The following is a 15,765-nucleotide window of genomic DNA, read 5'->3' on the forward strand; positions in this document are numbered from 1 at the left end:
AAGGATCAGAAGAACTGACTTCCAAGCGTAGGTATCCTGAATTCTTCCTGTGGTGCCAGGTCTCTATTGTCCCAGATGTTTTTACAGGACAAGTACAAGGAAGAATTTGTAATCTTGCAGAAGCAGTTGGGAAACAGGAGGTTACACCTGCTAATTCTGCAAGGGCAATGGCTTTCACAATTTCGTTTAAAGTTTCTTTGCTTAAGCACCTGCTCTTGAAGTCAAATGCATATTTAGCCATTTTTAATTCCAGTTAAACAAACCATTGATCCCTGAAACTTGCCATGGTTTTAGCTTTGTGTTGTGGAGAAAATCATTGGAAGCATGACCCTTCAATAGGAAGTTTTCGTAAGAAAAAAGTACACCAAATGTTTTTTTTGTCTTGTAATTTTAAAACCAAACACATGATTTTAAAGACTTCGTCTTAATTTTAATGCTTAGTCTTCATCATATTGAGTAGGTGAGTGATAGAGAACGTGAAAGACATGCTCTCCTCTGGAATCATGAGCAGTGGTGTACCACTGTAGTGCAATACTGAACCACTATACTGCAAATGCAAAATTAGCCTTTATTACTCGGTTTACAGTCAGTGAGGTGCCTAGAGTCCATAGAGGGACTGAGACTGTTACTTTATTCACACATTCAAATATAATGAGAGACAATTCCTGTTCCAAAGAGCCCGTAGTCTAAAAAGACAAGACAAATAAGTCGTAGAAGTAAAAGGGTAAAGCATACCAAAGAAGTACTCGGATGAATGTTTGACAGATACATACACAGCTAAGTTAATATACAGATTTTTTTTAAGTGGAGGAGGTAAGAGTCTTTTAAGAATGTTTTATCTGAAACATTTAAATAGATAATTTGGCTTAATATCAATTCAACTTTATTATCAGTCTTGCACTTAGAGTAAATGCACAGTGAGTCCAATCTAGGTTCAATGCAAGACAGACAACACTGCAAATTCTTGATCCAGCATGGCTTGTTACACCAAGCATTGCCAGTAGATGTAGCTGTTGTATGGGTTTGCCAGCCTCCTGCTTTTAAACTTTGTACCAAAATTTTGCTCTTAGGTGATTTTATCAATTTATTTGGTGGCATTTTTTAACTATAACTAAAATGCATGTATTTTTGTTAGTTTTTTCACTTTTTTTATCTAACGTTAGGCATGAAGCTCTGCTGCATTATGTTTTAGCAGCTGAAACTGGGATTGAAGTGTCACAGTCAAATTTAGCACACATCTGTGAAGAAAGACCAGTAAGTAAATGTATTCACAACTCATTATCCTGAAACGAACACTTGTTAATAATAATGTGATCCTAATCTCTTCTCTGTGATATGAATAGGTCAATTATTTTCTTTCCAGGACCTTGCAAGGAAATACCTAGCAACCGATTGTGTTTGGAGATACTACAATTTCTCTGTTTCTCAAGTCAATGCACCATCATTTGGTATGTATAAGGAATTCTTTCTGAATTTTAATTTTACCTTTTTTTTCTAATTTCAAAACCTACGTTTGTTACAACTTCTATGTGAGTGAGCAAGTTGAGGGAAGAGTAATCCCTGCTTATCATGCATTTTCTTTTTAGTGTTTCGATAGGAATTTAAGGGGGAAAAAAGGTATTTTAAGAGTTGTGTTTCAGCACAGCTTTTGTGAGAATTTCCTTTTTATGGCATAAAATGGATAAAATGTGAATAAAATAAAGTAAAAAAGCTACACCATGAGAAGGGGCTAGATATTTAGGAGCCTGAGCAATTACTCAAGGGTTAAGAAAAAAAAATATCAGTAGACTTTAGGAGCTCATGCTGTTTATTTTATCAAAGAGAAAAAGCAAAAGCAAATATACTTCCATATCATAATTGAGTCATGAGACTAAGGCTAAAGGATCCCTTATCTAATTTATTATGAATTTTTCTGTTAGGGTACAGAGTTTATCAACACTGGCACAGCTCACCTTGGGGAACTAAAGGATTCTCTGTTAAAAGAAAGAAATAAAAAGAAGGTTTACTTACATATAAGTTACATCCCTCTGGCCTTAAATTTTACTACATCTGTAACTTTAATGACTAAATCATTTTGGTGCCTTTGTAAGTTATTCAACATTTGAAAACACTGATCTGATTGTCTCACAAGAAGGTTTAAGCAAGTGCTTTGTAATATGCATGTGGAAAAGTGGAGTGTAAAAATAATTCATACTATTCATTTAAATACACAGCAGCGCAGAAACTGAATACCACATTGATACAGCCTGAAGCCACAGGAGCTGACAAACCCTGTCAGCCTTCATGAGGTGTTTGTAGATGCCTTAGCAAGGTGCAGTTTGGTTGACCCTTTGGGAGATCCACTGGTACAATCTTACATTAAAGAAGCTTCTGAAGGTCAAACTCATGGGGTGAGACTGTGATTCCATTCAAGGAAAGGAGAGAAGACTTGCTGGGTTCAATAAGGGAAGGACTTTATTACTTTATCTCTTCCTCACATGAGTAACATAAGGGGAGTTTTATCTCAGACCCCTCTCTGCAGTAGTGGAGGATCAAATCCCCAGTGTAGGACCTGGGATGGAGAGTCTAACCCTGGCAGCAGAGATTTCCAGGGCTACGTTATCAGTGCAATGCAGGGTGAGCTCAAGGCCACTGCCTGTTGCGGGAGTGCTCTGTGGGCCAGGGCTGGAATGACACAGTTGGTGTGGTTGAGGGGAACTCTCTTCCTGATGATTCACTACAGCGTTCATGGCCTTCCACTCTGCATCTGTGCCAGCCCATCCACATAGTGTTTCTGCCTTTGCTGTTGGATCAGTGACCGACTTGCTTCCTGGAAGAGCTCTGCTATAGTCCACTGTAAAAACTGGTGGGATTTCTAGGTAGCTGCCATAGAGGCACAAGGCAAGGTATAGAAATGTTTCAGACCATTTGGGGAAAACTTAGGTGAGATAAGTGTAGACACAGTCATGGGAGTTTTTAAACTCTTTAGCATAGATTAGTGCAATGTCATGCTTGCTCCCGTCTGGGTTAATGCCCACTCTGTTGGTGCATTTCATTACTGTGCAGTATCACAGAAAGATGTTTGTAAAATATTTGCTGGGCATTGCTTCCTTCTAGACCAGGAAAATTCTATACCTACCGTTGTCCTGGGTTGGGCTGGGTTTGAAACTAATGAAATTATCACCAGCAAAGTTCTGTAACTTTTGGGATGGGTTCAGCCACCATAGTGACAGGTACAGAACAAACACTTAGTGTGTTTTTAAGTCTCATCAAGTTAGTAGGGCTAACCTGAATAATAAGGCTACAGGTTGCCCAAAGACAGATTCAGCAAGCAAAGAAGGAATGCAGTATAAAGTCTCCAAGTCTCTGTTTTTTTGAAAGTAGCAATATCATTCACTAAATTCATTAAAGAGAAACCATGAGAAATTTCATCCAGGATAAATATTTCTAGTGGGCAGGCTGATGTAAAGTAGTCACAGAGACAATCAGAGAGAAAGAGTACCTTTTTTTTTAATATGGTGCTTTGAATAGAATTACTATTAACTTCTCCATCACAGTAATAGTTGGTTAATTCTATTTCTACAAATACTCTAAACAATCTGCTACTGGTTTCTTCTGCAGCTTATTTGAAGATGGGTGATTTCTACTACTATGGTTACCAGAACCAGCCTAAAGACCTTGAGCTCTCAATGCGGATGTATGCACAAGCTGCATTAGAGGGCGATTCACAGGTGGGTCTGCCATTGTAATGTGTTTATAAAACACTAGAGGTTAGAAAAATCTGAGGATCTATCTGAGACTTGTTATTCTGCTTGGCTACATCTGCACTGAAGAAACCTGCTAGAATAAGTTATAATTATTTCAAAATACCTTGTGAGTCAGTCGTTGCTGTTTCGTGATGACAGAAGGTACACTTAGGATAGATGGACGGTCCTAGAATTAGGCTGTTTTGAAAGCTGATTGTGAATGGCCTAATTCAGTGCTACTTTACCTAGGCACAATTGATTCTGTTGTGTCTTTGGTATTTTTGCTGCTGCAAGGGGAAGAATTAATAGACTGCCGAGTTGTATTCCAGTCCTAGCCTCTGCTGGTTTAGGATATAAACAAGACGACTGGCCCCTCTCCCTTGGTATCTTGAGTGAATCCTAGGGTGAATTTTGTTCAGCCTACCAACAAAAGCTTAATCTTAAAATGCTTTATAATTAAAAGATACACCATATCACATTACCAAAGACATGCAGTGTTTCAATGCTGAGTCTCCTGCCCTCAGACCCTCCTGAGTTGTCCTGGGTGCAATGTTCGGTTCTCCCTGTCCCTATGACAATGTCCCCAGACAATATCTTGTATGTAAGTTTATTAGAGGGAGCACAGTTGGGTTCTGTTTTGAGGATATTGGGACAAAGTATTACTGTTTAACTAGCAAGGAAGGAAGAGATGCATGAGCAGTTACTTTAAAGTATGAAAGCCAAACTGATGGGGAATCCTGTAATACATCTCCTGTGTGTTCATCTTCATGGCTCTGAAGAGACATAGGGATGCCTAAGACTTGTGCAAGCAGTCAAAACTGTAAGATTAAGGACTTAAATTGTCTGGAGGAAATTTCTGCTTTCCATTTAGCTATTCAGATTTCTGTTGATCTGTAGAGCTACATGGAGGGGAAATAAACAGTAGCAGAACAGGAATCCATTTCTGCTTTCAGTCTGTGTTTCCCTAGTAGATAAAAATTTACAGTTTGATATGGTGGCTGTGTTTAAAGAGCAACTAAAAATGAGAAAGCTCAGATCTTTTTCCAGATGATTTCTAAGAAAACGGTGTCACAAGTGAATGCTAATTCTTTTGCATTTTCAGTATTTACCTCGGTATATGGTTAGGAGAAAAGGCACTCATAATTATTCAGTGAAGATCACTTTATACTAAATGAATTTATAGAAGATGCTTATAATTATTTAGATACTTGGTGCTTACAGTAGACCTTAAATATGCATATGAAAATTTAATGGTTAAAAAGTGTGTATGCTTTTTTATTGTTAGGGTTTCTTTAATTTGGCCCTTGTCATAGAAGAGGGCAACTCCATACCTTCCTACATTCTGGATCACTTGGAAATTGATCGGGCTTTGCATTCTACTAATACATCACTTCTTCAGGAACTTTATTACAGGTGAGTCTTTTTTCCCCTTCATCAGCATCTTCTGTTTTTCCATATGAGTAGCATTTACTCTGGAGAAGAGCAACTCCCATAATGATTAACTTCGTTCACTTGTATGATTTAAGGCAGGTTAAGGTCAACATGCTTGAAATGCTTAAATTACCTAAATATATTTCAGTTTATGCCTGTTAGAGACCTGATTATATGTGGTTATCTGAAATAGCAGGGACTGGATTTAATGGTCCAGGAGATCTTTTCCAATCTGATACATTTAAGTCCTAAGTTAGGCACTGACGATTTGTACGGAGTCCAAAACAATCTTTTAATGATAAATATAGCATAATTTAATATGGAACTTAAAAGTATGTAACTGGGATTATGGCAGTCCTTCCTATTTATTCTGCAAAGATATTCCAGCCTGACACAGATGTTGTGGCACAGAATATTAGATATGTGAGAAGGTTACAGGTCTGCTGCCTGAACTGCCTGGGCCAGCACTGTTCATGCAGAAACCACCTAGAGACCTCTGGTTCCAGTACAGAACTTAGGTTTCCTTTACCTGGGTAAAGCAACATGTGTTGGAAAGCACAGTGGGAATGGGAAGCTTACACAATATTTGGTGGATTTGTGGAATTGCCTTTGAGATATTTAAAGGAGGAGCTAACAGTTAATACATGAGGCTGTGAACCAAGAATGAGTGGTTTATCTTCTGTTTTGCTACTGAGTGTTGTGGGACCCAAAAAAAAAGCGGAGATGATATCAACATTAAAACCTCATTTGTGGATTCACCAACAATCCACTGAAATTGTTCTTCACTGCAGTTAGCCTGAACTTGTACCCTAAATTACCTCCACTCCACATGAAATTACCAGTCAGATAAATAGGGCTTCTGGACCAGTTGGTCCATCTGGGATTGTAAGCTTGAGCCCAAATTCTGCCTTCACTTGTGCTGAATCCATCTGCTTTGCAGTGAGAGTAACTCCAGAGTTGACAGTGCCGCAGGGTTTTCCTATTGTCATACATGTCTGTCCAGAAGGGCACGTACTTTTTTTTAATATATATGAAATATATAAATCATATATAATTCTATACAAAAATATATATTTATATATACATTTTTATATAAAAACATTTTATATATACACATGCCACCCCCACTCACCTCTCCCTCCTCAGCTTGGTAGAAGAGAATCAATTTTAGCTTAAAATAAGTGCCTGTGATTTAGCTGTCTAAACTCCCCTAGTAGGTGAAAGTTACTCAGCTCACCCCACAACAGATGCCTCGTAGCTAGTCAGCTAAAGCACTCTTCAAGCTCTGACTGCATTGTGTAGTACTCCGTTGTCTCCAAAGGGGGTTTAGGCACCAGCATCCTGTATAGGCAACTAAATTTTGTACATCTAATCTTAAGTCAAGTCCTACTGCTGTTGACTCACATTAGTTAGAACAAAGTATCTTGGGTACGACCTTGTACTGTGACTGCTTGGCAAGGGTAACCTGGATGCTTAGACCCGTTGTTGACTAATAAGAAAATAAAAAATACACTCCTAGAGTAAGATATTCTGTGCTTAATGAGGTTAATCTGGTATTTCTATGAATTTTTACTTCACCATCTGTGAGATAGTACCATCACTATCTGCTTGTTTTCCTGGGTTACTGAGGTTCACTGCAAACCCATTTGAGATTCCCAGATGACAGATGCCACAAAATGGTAGAGGAGGACTAATTAGTTGTTTTAATCTTCTTGTTGTAGGTGCTGGAATAATAGTAACCAAGAGTCAATTAGTCCATGCTCATTAGCATTGCTTTATTTTTACATGAGAGTTTTCTGGAACAATATTTTACAATCTACTCTGGTAGGTATTGCTCCTTCGGTACATGCACAGTTCATTTGGAGCACTACCTTGGCTTTGCACTGCTCTAATTATGTTTTTAAACTTACTGTCACAGATCTACTTCATGGGAACCTTTCTTCTATCAATTCTGGTTGCATTTGCAGTGCAGTATTTTCAGGCTTTATCTGGTAAGTATTTGTCACAGTAAAACTGAAGAAAAAGGAGTGATCTTTTTATTTCAGTAAAAACTTCAAAAATAAAAGCAGGAATTCTAGATTTGGTAGAGGTACCTCTGAACAGCAGCTTCTTTGACACACAAGTTATTTTTTGATCATTGAAAAGGGGTGGATGAAGCGAGGCATAGGTTTAAACCTGTTGGTTTGCGGAGAATTTCCTTTGATAAAGGAGATTCTTAATAAAAACATTAAATGCAGGAGATTATGACTGGAAATAAGAAATTATTTCCCACCTCAACATGTGGTGGTGTTAGAGTAATTATATGACTTTGATTTTATATGTTGTCACCACAATATGCAATGAGACTGTGTTCTTTGTTTCATATGACTGGATCCATTCAGATACAAGGTGGGAGAAAGTGAGGTTCAGAGAGCTGGTACATTGGAGTAATTTAGGAGGCGGCAGTTCAGCCTCTTCAGACCGGTAACAGAATCAGCAAATACATTCAATCAGCACGTGGAGACTCCTCCTGTCCTAAACTAGGAAGGTTTGCTCTGTGTTCTCTTTTCTGATGGGACAGAGAATATTAAGGGACAGAAAACCAAGTGCCAGACTTCAGTCTGTTAAAACTCCCATTATTTTTTTACCATATTGAAAGAGATATCAGAGACAAAGCTACATTGCTCAGGAAAGGGGAAAAAAAAACATGCTATCACATGCAAAAATAATGAGTCATCATTTTAAAAGCATTGCCAGCTTCAACCAAGTGTTTCACTTCAAATCGCAAAACAGGGCCTTGATTGGGAAGTTGCGAAATGAATATTACCAGTTGTGAAAAGAATTTCTTCCCCTAAGTGTATTTTCTTATGTTGTGGTTTAACCCCAGTAGGCAGCTTAAGCCTATGTCAGAAAATACTGTTTTCTGACATATGTCTGTAATAAAATACAGAAAAAATTAGTTTCCACATTGACAACTTACACCTATAGGGAATAGTATTTAAAAAAACAACCCAAAACACTATTAAATATAAAAACATTATTTGAATTTTTAATTCCTAGATAGCATTTAAGACATATAGCTGTGAATAGTATGCTGACTATGGAAATAATTCTGAAACCCTGCTTTCTTTTCTTACTAGCTATAATTTATGTAACTTGGGAATCATACTACATATGTACAAAGTATATAGTTAAAGTTACAGATACTCTTCTTTCAATATTTCCTAACCTTTGAGTGTTATTTTTATATGTGATTTTATATCCACATAAGATTTAAATATTGATGTATAGACTTCCTAGACCCAGCGGGGTCTTTTTTAATAATTTCTTTTGACGTTTTTCCAAAGCCCATAATTCTCCTGGAACAAGATCAGAACCATCGTCAGATGAACCTTCTTCCTCAGGGAACAGCAACGAGGATGCTACCAGACTAGTACAGCAAGATGAATCTACTTTTTCAAACAATTTATCACAACAGCAGTCAAACCCTCAGAATCCTCTTGTTACGAGCTGAAGTGTAGTTTTCTTAAGGTTGACGTCCCATTGTGAAGATGGGATGTAAACAGCTACAGATCTGAGAACTGGCAACCAACCCTATTAGTGGCATTAATAAGGCAGTCCAACAGCCAAAATTGTAGGGAAATTCACTGATCTTATTTCTCCACTATAGAGAAAAAACATCCCTATAATTTAATACTCCAAACAGATAATGCAGATTATCTCACTATACCCAACACATGATCCTACTGTATTTCATTGAAGGACTGGAAGAAAACATGCAAAGTCTTCGCCTAATTGAAGAATGAGCAAACCTCCTACTGGTTTTGATGAAGAAGTTTTACATATCTAATATTTTATTAAATTGCCTTTACTGCATTTTTACTGGTGAAGTTATCAGAGTTTTCCAAGTTGGAAGCATGTAAATTACATAAAAGTGAAACCCAGTCACCAGCACTTTCCAAGTTCCATGGCACACCAGCCAGGACTTTGGTACATGCAGTGATAACAATTAGGTTTTTGGCATTTTGTATTCCATCCTAACTCTGATGCGAAAAGTGTTTTGTTGGGAAAGAAAAACACCAGGAAGATTTGCAATATGATCATAACATAGTAGTTCTGCTGACTCACCCGTGGTCAAAGTTTCACAAGTGTCAGCAGTTTGCTGGTGGACACAACAAAATGTTTCCTGCCCTGCCAAGAGCCACTGATCAGAGAAAGTAGCTTCTCTAATGGATAAATAAAAGAATATTTAAGTGTGAACAGGTGACACAAAGTGAATGAACAATTTATTTTTTGATTCTTCCATAGATAACATTGGCAAGGATTTATTTCATTTCATGTTCATGTCTAAATACACCTATTTAAGTGACATTTTATTTGATAAATGTTAGAGGGGATATATGAATAACAAGTATGGAGTGCAAATGCCTTCTGTCTGATTTAAAGCTGTCTGGTTAAGTGGCTGTAGGAAAGGTCTGACCTTTAAAGGAGGTGTGGATGCACCTCTGCAAAATTATGTAGATCACAGACTATAAATTGCATCAATCTATGCATTATTGAGGGTTAAATCCACTCTCCTTGCACTACATTATTTACTCTTGTAAATAAAAATATTTTTCTAATTCAGCTTGTATGTGGAGGATTATTTTTTTTAAAGCACCTGTCAAATGAAATAGTATCTTGCTGTTGCACATTCCTAAGAACATTATTTAGGCATCTGTTTTCTTAGCTTCAAATGGGACAATCAACCCTTGCTTTCTTTGGGGAATACAGTATTCTCACAGAGCAGACCTGGAAGAATTTTGGTTTGTTTTTCAATTGAGACATAGGAGATTTCAGTAAGAAAGGAATGAATTAAAAGGAAAAAAAACCTCCAACCTTCAAGAGAGATTAACACACATATATATATACACACACACGTATCATCAGGGTATGTTTCACTTCCAGAAAACTGAAAATTCAAAAGTGTTCAGAGAAGCATTGATGCTTCAAGGCAGCAGTTCCATTGAGTAAGCAGCAGGGGGAAAAAACCCAGATGGTGAAGCTCTTCCCCCTCCTGCCCTACTCTCCAGCCATACAATCAGAAAGTGAATTGTGTGCCACATTACTGAGTTTTTCATTTATTTGAGCAAGAACAGTGCAAAGAATACTTTTTGTTCTTAGTACAGGTGTAGATACATACCGGGTTCTTTTTACGTACAGCTAAGTATTTTGAAGTATTACAAAGGAGCTTCACTTTTACATACTAAACTGTTGTTGACTTGCAGAGGTTACATGCTGTGGTTTTGGTATCCATTGCAAATGGACCACCAGCATTTTTTGAGTCTGTTCTGAGTTGCAAAAACTTGTGCAGCTGAATTTGATTATATCAAATTCCTTAACACAAATGTATGGATATTTCAAGAATTCTCTCACCTTTACTTTTATTACCTAATAAAAGAAAACTGTGCATTTGTATTGGAACTAGGGCAGGTTTAGATGGTAAACCAAGAAGTATTGCAGGAAGTCAAGCGTAGAGCCTTTGAAGACAAGTAGACAATTATCACAACATAGGCATGATGTTAGGTACCAAATGGCCCATACAGTTAGATGGTCACAAAAAACTGATTTGGACATGGATATGGCAAACCTTGCTTGTAGTAAGGTCTATGTGCAAGATATATTTTACTACATGTGCCAGATGTAGCAAAATTGAAGCCCCTAGTGAAATATTAATCCCATGGGAGTTTGTCAGTGGCAGCATGATTGCAACCCATGTGTTGAAATCATGGGGTTCTTAGAGCAGCAGTGGTTTAGGTTGTGTACATATGGGTCAGAGTTGAGTGTTAGCAGTCAGGCTGACTACATTTTCCTCTCCAAAGTAAGCCCATGTTCTCAACTTTAACTAATTTGAGGAGGTTTGCCAGAAACATGGTTTCACATCTGTGTTTCAGAAGACAGTTGCTGAAGCTCCAATATATTTCTTGACACCAGCCATTAATAGTTAGGTCTTTGTTTATTGTTATCTATTACATCAGAAGTTCTACCAACGTATATTTAAAGTATGTTAAGGTAAGCAACTCTTCACAATAAACTGGCAATACTTAGGGCTGAAATAATAATAGTTACATTATCAACCTTCACTTCTTACAAGATCTAGGGGGCTATTATTTGACAACCTAGAGAATCAAACAATTCCCACAAAGAAAGAAAGGATGGTTAGTTAAGCAAAGAAGCTACATAGTTGTACTACATCCACAAGGAATTAAAAAAAAAAAAAAAAAGGTTGCTGTGTCAAAGTGCTATGAAAAAAAGTGAGAATTAGAATTATTTTTCATAAATTGAAACAAGACCACTGAAGTTTATAGTTTCTGCAGCCCTTGCTGAGTGGTCGGGATGGGAGCAAGGAAATAATAAATCACAAGTATAGAGCTAAAATGCTGCTTGTTTATACACATTTCATAGAAGCCCAGCCATCTGAAGAACACAGGTAGTGCTTAAGGCAGTACGAGTGATGGCCATTTTTCTCTTTCTCCCTTGGTTCAGCCCAGAATCATCTTTAGCAACTAAATTAGAGACAACAAAGAATTTCAGAGTGGTTATTTACAAAATAGGTGCCCAATTATAAAAAAAAATTATGCAGTTTAAACCAACTAAGTGAACAGATGTGTGTTACAGCAAGTGACAAGGGAGAAAAGTTATTACATACAATATATCAAAGTCCTATGAAAAAGTGAGAACTGGATACCAACTACAGATTGGGAAAGGGAGGGAGGTGAAGATTAGCTCAAAAAAAAAAAAAAAAAGTCAATGTTGAGTAGTTCCGAGTGGTTAACAACTTTACAGTTATGTAGTAGGTGATTCAAACCAGTTATGCAAAATTTGCAACTATGCTGAAAAGTTTGTTCAGCTTTGAATTACATAGCAAGGTAGTACCACAACAGACCTGAATGTGGGCATCCTTACGTGGGTGACTGTGACCACTGCATGGTGCTGCTTCCCAGTCCATACAGTGGTGAACATATCCCAATGTACAGGTATGAGTGCGTGCTTAATGTTATATATCAACACATGTTGAAAAGTCATGCCTTGCAATAGGAATTTTATTCAGTGATAAAGGGGCCAATGCATGGGAATCAGTCCCAGCATACTGATTATGTATTATAAGTATACCTTCTGTCACAACTCTTGTATTCCCATTTGAGCTACTGGGAAAGCATAGATGGTCTTTAAAAACATGTGGGAAACATGGATTATCTGTGAAGAGATTTGTTTTATAGCAGATTCTTGTCTGTGTAAGCTGTCCCCATTGACTAATGGACTATGACATTTAACACTGGCTGACTGTTGACCCTTATCCTAGATGAAATGCAGCACAAAGGTACAAAACAGGTTGAATAAGCTTTGGCTGAGGAATTCCAGCCACACACCTTCTCCTCTCTCCTGTAAATGCATGAACTGCATTAAAAGACTGCGATGTAGAAAGAGAACAGAAGTGAAAGAAAAAGCTGGAGTTTTTGAAAAACAAGCCCAAGTGTGAGGAAGCTAAAGAATGACTTTAGTCTGAGGAGGAGTCTGAACATGGAGCAAATTCCTGTGCTGTCTTCCAAGATCTAGGTGACAGGAGCAATTCCTGAATAATCAACAGAATATTGTAAATGAAGAAAAAGCAGCTACTGGTATATAAATGTGCTGGAAACACATCACAGCTTGGATGTTTACAAAAAGACCTAATTCCTATGCCAGAAGGCCAAATTATTATTTAGAGTATAAAAAGTAACAGTCTATGCCTAAATTACAAGGTATCTGTGTTAAAAAGCAGCTGCATACAGGTAACTGAGCATCAAAACCAGAAGAGCTTGGGAGTAATGAGTAAACAAAATGGAAAGGAAAAGATCACTTGCATAATTACAGTACATGCTTACATTACAGTAAGCATTAGATGTGTTTGGAAAAAAACAAAACAAAACAAACAAACCCCACCAAAACCAAACAAAAAACCCCAATCACTTGCAGTAGATCAGATATTCTGAAGCATTGAGGTTCCAAACTGAAATTGCACCAGTGCTATGTCCCCAATGACTTAAGGGACTTGAGTTGTTTAGTAAGTGCTATCAGATACCCAGCCACCTTTGGGCATCTTAATAACCCCTTAGAAGAAAACTGGCTGCAACAGGTTTGTTTATAACTCTGTGTTTGGTGATCTTTCCTCTCTGCTAACGTATTCCTTGACCTTGCCTGCCTACCTCCTTAGTTCACGTTTTTTTGATTCCTGTTGTTCTCCTTCATCTGTCCACATTGACCTCTCCTTAATCGCTCATCCTTCTAGATAGCTCCTAATACTGAGCATTGCTATTTGCTCTTATCAGTTCTGCCAGGTGAACAGGAAAAAGCACAAGTCCATTAGCAGAGCCTAGCACCGTTTTATGACAGTCCGCCAAAGTAGGAACCGAGATACCTGCACAGCATTCGCTATCTGTTCATTATGGCATGGCTCGAGTCATGGATTTACACAGCAAGTATCTTTAATTGTGCCAGTCAGAAGCAAATCTTCCTGAATGGATTTGTATTACTAAGCTAACGAAGGCCCAGCTCTGCTATCTGGCTGTGAGCAGTCAAACCCTTCCTGGGAATCCGGTTGTCTGGTGCACTGCTTGTTGGGACCAGTCCTGGTCCATAAAACCCCCAAAGGGTGCCTGGCCGTTGTTTAGGAGGATTCTACTTAAATGGGCTCAAGTTAGGCCAGGAAGCACACCACCAAGTAGCCGAGATGATCAGGAGCCAGTGCCCAAGCGTCTCCTTCAGGCCTTGTTTAGGTCAATTGTGCAGACGAACTGACTGCTGGCCTCTCTTACAGGCTGTGAGACTCCATTCCACTCCCAGGCAGCTACTGTGAGATCAGTCCCCCTGATGTCACCAGCCTGTGTACCAAGGTGTGCCTTCCAGCACTCCAAACGTGTTCAGAGCCGTTTTGAAGGCTTGCTTTCTGGAGAGCAGTGTGCTCAGCAGGTGTTTGTAGACCACGGGACAGCCTTTCCAAAACATGCCGGTACTGACCGACTGGAACGATAAATCAAAGTTTCCACTCATGCTTTGCCTTGTTCCAGGAAGACCAAAGTGTAGTTTTCCCCTTCGGCTCTGCAGAGTTGTTTAGTGGCAATAACGCTGACCCTGCCTCCTTGTCCCCTGTCAACTCTGCTCTTCTACCCAGCTGGCAAGGTTTAGAGGCTCACATCTGCTCATTGGCATTGCATTGGTCTTCGAAGCCAGCTCCAGTTGCACGTGGACAGCTCTTCTGATTTCATTTTCTAGTCGACCACAGCATGCTAGTCCCGGAAAACAAGTTAACCATTTCAATTCTGTTGGTTACAATACCAGTAGGGGAAATCCAGATACCTCTACTCTGATAAAAATAGCCTAGAGTTTTCTACATTAAACAAATATGAGAAGTTGTGGAGGGTCAGAAATCTTTCCTCTAGATATTTTTAAATCTTTACTGCTCAGCTGTGTCTGATCCCAAGCAACAATAAGTTAATATATTAAAATCACCAGCAGCCTTCAGAAGCACCAATAGGCCAATATTTAGGAGTTAATTTACCGACCTGAAAAGCCACCATAAAACAGAGACATGAATCCAAATATTCCATAGCCTAGAGTGATTCTGGCCACATTCTTCAGATACCCAAATCAGACTAACAGAATTAAAAGTGATCATCTACGCTCATTAAAAGCACATAGATGTCCTTAGAGAGGCTGAAATCCCCAGCAGAAGTGACAGCCATGCGGAGGTAACCGTGGCGAGAGCAGATGCGACCTGGGAGGCTCCTGGGGCCAGGGTCTCGAGGCAGTCTGGCAGCAATGCTGCTGCACAGCCTGTTTCTTGGGCTCTCCTAAGGCAAACTCTTCTATCCCATGTGGCACTGCATTAGTGTGCTCTGCAAACATACCCTCTGTGCCTTTCCAATGTTAAAGGGAGAGAAAAAGCTTCACTTTTTCATATCTCACGTATCCAGTGATAATACACAGGAGATCCTTGGCGCCTGGATACTATCAGCACCACACGGGTTTACGCAGAGGAACGGCATGTGACAGAGTCACTTACACTGATGCCGATATCAGGGATAGGAAACACCTTGTTCAGCATTTTGTGTAATAAAATACCTATGCACCTTTCTGAGAAAGCTTTATTACCCCGTGTGCTAATTCAATTAGCGAAAGGGGGAGGAAGGAAAAAAAAAAAAAAAAAAAAAAAAAATCAGGCTACCCTCCAAAGCCCTACCTCGTGCCTGTTTGTACCTTGTGACCCAATACCATTATCCTGGGAATATTTAGATTCTCTTGTGATGTATTAACTGCTGGTTAAGGGTATGTGCATAAAATAAAATCCCTCTTTCAGCTGGAGTAATTTTTATGGTCATAAGTCTGCCTATAAAAAACATAACAGGTAAATTCCCCAGGCACCCACCTACCTCACCACCACTTGCAGATGAAAGCAGAAGTTTAGATATTTACCCCCCTCTTTGTGTACCTGCCTCGTATAATTCCAGAGCTATTTGAAGCAGTGAAGGTGGGAGGCTGGGTTTAATAAAGGCCCCTTCTGCAAATACATAAAGATGCATACAATCGATTCTTTCACTGAATCCAATAAAAG

General features: G+C 38.7%; 1 protein-coding gene across 2 annotated transcripts in view; it reads left to right on the top strand.

Annotated features, from left to right (window-relative positions):
- SEL1L3 (SEL1L family member 3) overlaps positions 1-9,761 on the top strand; it is a 37,031-nt gene extending 27,270 nt beyond the window's left edge. For both annotated transcript variants that reach the window (XM_052780298.1, XM_052780299.1), the window contains exons 18-24: positions 1,164-1,254; positions 1,364-1,448; positions 3,601-3,710; positions 5,011-5,138; positions 6,878-6,980; positions 7,075-7,147; positions 8,483-9,761. In XM_052780298.1, coding sequence (XP_052636258.1) covers positions 1,164-1,254; positions 1,364-1,448; positions 3,601-3,710; positions 5,011-5,138; positions 6,878-6,980; positions 7,075-7,147; positions 8,483-8,649 — 757 coding nt within the window. In that variant the 3' untranslated portion in view covers positions 8,650-9,761. The remainder of the gene's footprint in view (positions 1-1,163; positions 1,255-1,363; positions 1,449-3,600; positions 3,711-5,010; positions 5,139-6,877; positions 6,981-7,074; positions 7,148-8,482) is intronic.
- The last annotated feature ends 6,004 nt before the right edge of the window (positions 9,762-15,765 follow it).

Source organism: Harpia harpyja, chromosome 2 (genome assembly GCF_026419915.1).
Source record: "Harpia harpyja isolate bHarHar1 chromosome 2, bHarHar1 primary haplotype, whole genome shotgun sequence".
Taxonomy (NCBI): Eukaryota; Metazoa; Chordata; class Aves; order Accipitriformes; family Accipitridae; genus Harpia; species Harpia harpyja.